Source organism: Marmota flaviventris, chromosome 8 (assembly GCF_047511675.1).
Source record: "Marmota flaviventris isolate mMarFla1 chromosome 8, mMarFla1.hap1, whole genome shotgun sequence".
Taxonomy (NCBI): Eukaryota; Metazoa; Chordata; class Mammalia; order Rodentia; family Sciuridae; genus Marmota; species Marmota flaviventris.
The window spans coordinates 39,877,457-39,884,110 of record NC_092505.1 but is presented as its reverse complement, the minus strand read 5'-3'; the positions used below and the strand labels follow the sequence as shown (position 1 = coordinate 39,884,110).

The window sequence follows — 6,654 nt, the reverse complement described above, 5'->3', positions numbered from 1 at the left end:
TCATTTTGTTGCATGTGGGAAGCCATCCTGACACGTGACTGGGCGACTCCCGTTAAGGGTCTGAGGCTTCTGGCTGTGTCGGAATTTTCCCGGCCCTTTCCTGATGAGAGAACCCGTCCGTGTGGGGGTGTGACTGACCACTGACCCCGGGGGCCCAATCACTGACCCTGACCTTGGAGTGCAGTCCCCCCTCAACCTTCATTGGATGGAATTATCCCCTGAATTTCTTGTTCCCCAATAAAAGGCTACTCCCTGGCGTGTTCACTCTCTCTCTCTCCTGCTAGCCCTGAGTAATCCTTGCTGCCCTGCTGGGCGGTTAGAGGTCGGAGCCAGAGAGGGGAGCCGTCTCGGACCTGGCAATAGAAATAAGGTAACTGAGTCTGTGTGTTTTATTTCGATCTCTTCTAACTAACTTTATGCCTAGAACCTCATTAATGAAACCATTGCGCAGGCCGCGTGGTAGAATTGGCGCCCACGAGGGGGGCATTCTAGATTAGTTAGATTGAGTGGGAGCGCGCTATAAAGATAAGGATAAAGATAAAGATAAAGGAAGAGGTGACAATTTGGGTCACAAAAGTACCTGGAGCTATTGAAGGAAAGAGACGTTAAATTAATTAAAATGGGAAATTCAACTTCTACGGATAAGGAAATGTATCTGACTATTTTAGACAGTATAATTAATCAGAAAGGAAAACAGATAAAGAAAGCTCAGTTATTACAATTCTTAAAGATTGTAGGTGAATATTGTCCTTGGTTTTGTGAACAAGAGTCTCCAAATTTATCTACTTGGGAGAAATTAGGAAGAAAGTTACAAAAGGTTTATTTTTCTAATGAACTACCTGGAGGCATAGAAAGTATTCAGAAAACTTGGACAGCTCTAGAAATTTGTCTTTTTGAATATATGGGTCAAAGTTCGTGGCCCCCTGAAGACCTGTTAAAAGGCTTGCAAAGAACTATTAAGTCTATTCAAATGGAAAATTCTCCTGAGGCTAAGTTAATTCCTTTTCCCTTAGGCCGTTTAAAAACAAAGACACTAGGGGCCAAACCGAAGATTAGGAATGTGACCTTAAACTTGCAAGACCAGACTAGCCCGCAGGGAGATTCTAGGGGCGAATATCATAGAGAAAAAAAAGAAGAAAGCCCTCCGGAAGAGGTAGAGGATCTTCCCACAGAGGAAAATCCGGAAGAGATTCCTAGAGGGGCTCAGAGTTCTTCTCCGCCACGTGGTTTAGAAACCCAAATTCAAAATGACGATAGTACAGAGTCTGACCATGACTTGCAATCTGAGGGAGAAGAATCAGACATGGAAATTCAGGACTTACAGAGGAATCTTAACAGGCTGCGTTTAACACCGCCTGTCCAGACTATTCGAATTCGGCCGGTACCTGCTAAAAGGACAAAATTTAACAGGTGCGCTGGGTTAACAATGACTTTTCTTACCCCGTTCCAGCGAGGTATTAAGAAAGCACAGGAAGATGGGGAGGATACTAGCGGTTTTCAACTTTTTCCAGTTTTTGAGCAAGTTAATGAACAAGATCAGAGAGTTAGAGTTCATGCTGTAATCCCATTTAAAACCATTAAGGAACTAAAAAGTGCATGTGAGACGTATGGTCCCAATTCGCCTTTTGTACAGAGCCTGATAGAAAATATTTGCTCACAACCCCTTCCTCCTAGCGATTGGATTTCTTTAGCCAGATCTTGTCTGAGCGGGGGAGATTTCTTACTTTGGAGGACTTACTGGACTGATTTCTGTACTGAACAGGCAGAAAAGAACAAAAGACAGGATATAGAAACGCCAGTAGAAATGTTTCTAGGGACAGGTGAATTTACTGACCTAGAAAGACAGTTAAATTATGATTTTGTAGTGTACAATCAAATAACTGATTGTGCCAAACGTGCCTGGAGGCAGATTGTCTCCAAGGACCAGTCCAATTTAGTTCTTACCAAAATCAGGCAAGGTGCGAGTGAACCTTACTCAGATTTCGTAGCCCGGTTGTACCAGGCTGCAAACAGGTCAATCGGGGACTCGGGAGCGAGTGAGTTCATTGTTAGGCAATTGGCATTCGAAAACGCAAATAAATACTGTCAGGATATTCTTAGACCGCACCGTAAAAAAGGGACAGTTTCTGAGTTTATTCGCTTATGTTCTGACATAGACTCTACTCATTTACAAACAGTGGCCCTAGCTGCAGCAATAAAAGAAACTTTGAAACCACAGGATTTAGTACGAAAACCCCGCGGAAAATGTTACATTTGCGGGAGAAATAATCATTTTGCGCGGGATTGTCGCATGCGCAATTTTAAGTTCAGGGCTCCATCTACTGGCGATAATAGATATTGCAAGGCTCAGCCCCATGCGGCGGATCAAGATGGCGCGGATGAGCCCGCCTTCTTGTCATCATTTCCGCCTGGCCGGAACACAAACTTCCGGTCGGCCCGCCCCCGGGCCGAAAATGAGGAAGTAGGTGGTCGCGCAATGTGACGTCATCGCGCCGACCATGGGGGCCGCCATCTTTAATTTTACCGGAGCGAAACGAACAGTTTCCGTACAAACCCCTAATGATTTTCAAGGCTTTTAAGAGATACTAATCGGCTGAAGCCATCTTTAAAACTAACTACTTCTAATTTAAGTCCCTTATTTCAGATATTACAAGAAAATCCCTCTCCAACCTCTCCACGTCAGCTAACCTTAGAGGCTAGAATGGCTTTAAGGAGAGTTAAACATGCAATTAAAAATGCACAGCTTACTAGAATTGATCCTAAAGAAATAGTGTATTTATTAATATTTCCAACTGAACATACCCCAACAGGAGCCATATGGCAAAGATTAGGAGTTATTGAGTGGATTTATTTATCCCACTCTCCTCAAAAGACATTAATCCCTTTTCATGATTCTATAGCTCAATTAGTAATTAAAGGTAGAACTAGGATTTTACAATTAATTGGATCTGAGCCTGATATCATAATTATTCCATTTTCTATTCAACAGACTAATTGGCTTTTTCAAACTTCTAGTTCATGGCAGATAGCTTTTGCTGATTTTCCTGGCCAGATAGATAGCCATTATCCTCGTGATAAGATTATACAATTTGCATCATTAACGTCACTTATTTTTCCAAAGATTGTACGTGCACATCCTATAGATGAAGCTTTATCAGTGTTCACGGATGGTTCTAACTCAGGTAAAGCAGGTTTTTATAGTCGTGTTCACACAGAGGTAATACAAACTTCTTATACTTCTGCCCAAAGAGCAGAGCTTCAAGTAAATTAGTAGCTTTTTGTCAACAGATGTCTTCATATGACTGTGCACTAGCTTCCCATTCCTTGCATCATCAAAATGCTTCTAACTTACGTAAAAAATTTAATATTACTAGAGAACAAGCTCGTCAGATTGTAAGCCAATGCCCTAAGTGTGTTATTCACACTCCATCTCTGCCATCAGGGGTAAATCCCCGTGGATTAAAACCAAATCAAATATGGCAAATGGATGTAACTCATATTCATCAATTTGGTAAGCAATGTTATGTACATGTCATAGTGGACACTTATTCTAGATTTATTTTTGCCACAGCACGTACTAAGGAAAATACTCAACATGTAATTTCTCATTGCCTAGCAGCTTTTTCTGTTTTAGGGTGCCCTATGCAGATTAAAACAGATAATGCTCCAGCTTATGTAAGCTCTTCTTTTCAACAATTTTGCCAAGAGTTTAAAATTAATCATAAAACAAAAATTCCTTATAACCCTCAAGGCCAAGCCATTGTGGAACGAGCTCATTTATCTATTAAGCTTCAATTACAAAAATTAAAGGGGGGGAATAGGTTTATGACTCCCCAAAATAGCCTTAATCATGCCTTGTTTGTTTTAAATTTTTTAAACTGTGACGCAGAAGGTCACACTGCTGCTGAGAGACAAATGTCTCCCTCAGTAACAGGCCCTTTAGGCAAAATTTTGTGGAAAGATTTACAGACTGGTCAGTGGAAGGGTCCAGACCCAGTGATAATGTGGGGTAGAGGTCATGCTTGTATTTTCCCAGAAGGCGCTTTTCGTCCTATTTGGGTGCCTGAACGTGCTATCAGACATGGAAGAGATAGAACCCAGATTCAAGCGACTGAGGATCGACCCGGAGGAGCCCCTATCCAGAAGGAGGAGATATCGGAAAAGGATGAAGAAAGACCAGATTGACCCAGCCGAAAAGCTGATTTCATGGGAAGACTTGAAGAAGCTAACAACCCAGGCTTCCCGAATACTTCGACACCTAGGAGAGAACAGGACCCCAGTGATGATGGTAGCAACAGTAATTGCCCTGTTGGGCTGTCAGGTAAAGGGGGATCAAGTAGACACTTACTGGACATATTTCCCAGATCCACCCCTGGTACACCCAGCTGTGTGGACTGGAGAATCTATTCCAGTATTTACTAATGACTCATTCATGATGGGAGGATTTATAGATACCCATATTACTCCCAATCATGTGACTAGATTTAATTATTCTGGCTACAGTGCCCAATTACCTTTGTGTTGGTCACATGATAAACATGCCGGCTGTCTAAAAGTATCATTCGAAGAAAAGACAGCGATTGGTAGACATAGACTGACAAATAATTCTTTTTATGGGGACTTAAGACCTTATACTAGATCAGTAATTTAAGATGGGACTTTCCCATAACAAGCCAGTCATTTCTGCAAAACCTCCACGGATGCCCCACTGTCCAAATAGTTCTACAATTGAGATTGGCACCTTTCCTAGATGGATGGATTGTGTAAATACCTTTCCTGTACAACATAAGGTGTCTAAAGATAGTGGGTATATTTTAGACTGGTCTCCAAAAATTGATAAAAGACAATTACGAAGAAATTCTGCTATGACACCTGCAGGATTTGTTAGTAATATTTTGACTTATAGTAAAGGAGGAGTTCAGAAAGATGTTTGGCGTTTAATTGCTGCCTCAGAATTCTTACATTTTACAGACAAACCTTTACCAAAATTTGTTGGCAAGAACTGTAAAGAGGGATCTTGCTATGGCTTACGAGCCTGTGTCCAATCTCCTTATGTTTTAATTATTGGAAATGTAAAAGTTAAATGGATAGATGACAGATATATTGTTACTTGTAATAAATGTAACCTAACCAATTGTATTACTAGGTATAATGGAGGAAAAGGAGTGCTGATACTTCATCAGCCCTCTTTTGTTTTATTACCTGCTAATATTTCAGAGCCATGGTATGCTGATACTGGTTTACAAGTCTTACAGCAAATTCATGCCCAGTTAGCAAGACCAAAACGTGCTATTGGAGTTATAATTGTTGGTGTTTTGGCGCTAGTCTCCTTTATTGCCTCAACTGTCTCTGCGTCTCTGACATTGTCTCAAAATATTCAGCATGCCAAATTTCTTAATAATTTAGCTCAAAATACTTCCAAGGCTCTGCGTAATCAAGTAAATATTGATGAAAGGATTGAGACTAAATTAAACGCCTTAGAGGCGACTGTTATAGACATAGGTAATGAACTTTCAGCCTTAAAATTTAAGGAAAGGCTTAATATAATAAGTATGTTTGTGTTACAGCTGCCAAGTACAATGCTTCTCTCTGGGATTGGGAGAAGGTTAAAATCCATTTATTAGGTATTTGGCAAAATAGTAATAATAGCTTGGATATTCTGGAACTTCATCACCATATCCAAGACATTCAAAATAATAAAGCTGATTTTTCAGATCCTTCTTCTCTGGCAAACCAAATATTGAAGGAGTTAAATGGATTCAACCCTGGAAATATTCTTAAACACTCGGCCTGGTACATTATTGGATTATTCTCTTTGCTGTTAATTCTCTTTTGTGTTATAATTATAGGATGGCGAGTCTTCGGAACAAGAATACAGAAACTCCAAAGAGTGAACCGCCGCCTCATTTTTAAGAATAGAAAGGGGGAATATGTGGGAAGCCATCCTGACACGTGACTGGGCGACTCCCGTTAAGGGTCTGAGGCTTCTGGCTGTGTCGGAATTTTCCCGGCCCTTTCCTGATGAGAGAACCCGTCCGTGTGGGGGTGTGACTGACCACTGACCCCGGGGGCCCAATCACTGACCCTGACCTTGGAGTGCAGTCCCCCCTCAACCTTCATTGGATGGAATTATCCCCTGAATTTCTTGTTCCCCAATAAAAGGCTACTCCCTGGCGTGTTCACTCTCTCTCTCTCCTGCTAGCCCTGAGTAATCCTTGCTGCCCTGCTGGGCGGTTAGAGGTCGGAGCCAGAGAGGGGAGCCGTCTCGGACCTGGCAATAGAAATAAGGTAACTGAGTCTGTGTGTTTTATTTCGATCTCTTCTAACTAACTTTATGCCTAGAACCTCATTAATGAAACCATTGCGCAGGCCGCGTGGTAGAGTTGCATATGGATTTCCAGTTTTCCCAGCACCATTTGTTGAAGATGCTATCCTTCCTCCATTGCATGCTTTTAGCCCCTTTATCAAATATAAGATAGTTGTAGTTTTGTGGATTGGTTTCTGTGTCCTCTATTCTGTACCATTGGTCCACCCGCCTGTTTTGGTACCAGTACCATGCTGTTTTTGTTACTATTGCTCTGTAGTATAGTTTGAAGTCTGGTATCGCTATACCGCCTGATTCAAACTTCCTGCTTAGCATTGTTTTTACTATTC

General features: G+C 41.5%; 1 protein-coding gene across 3 annotated transcripts; it reads left to right on the top strand.

Moving 5' to 3' along the window:
* The first annotated feature begins 378 nt into the window (after positions 1-378).
* Positions 379-6,366, top strand: LOC139706702 (endogenous retrovirus group K member 7 Env polyprotein-like). 3 transcript variants are annotated; one of them, XR_011708313.1, is made up of 3 exons: positions 379-1,410; positions 4,080-4,321; positions 5,850-6,366. XR_011708313.1 is itself a non-coding variant. In XM_071615142.1 (2 exons), the coding sequence occupies exons 1-2, from the start codon at positions 620-622 to the stop codon at positions 4,183-4,185; spliced, it is 897 nt and encodes a 298-aa protein (XP_071471243.1). In that variant the 5' UTR covers positions 379-619; the 3' UTR covers positions 4,186-4,555. The 3 variants fall into 3 exon arrangements, 2 of the variants coding, with proteins under 2 accessions (XP_071471243.1, XP_071471242.1); XM_071615142.1 differs by lacking the exon at positions 5,850-6,366 and having other exon boundaries at positions 4,080-4,555; XM_071615141.1 differs by having other exon boundaries at positions 1,079-1,410; positions 4,080-6,366.
* Positions 6,367-6,654: the final 288 nt, after the last annotated feature.

Excerpts from the sequence above, each read along its gene's own strand:
- LOC139706702 (XM_071615141.1), top strand. The coding sequence starts at position 4,653 with ATGGGACTTTCCCATAACAAGCCAGTCATTTCTGCAAAACCTCCACGG.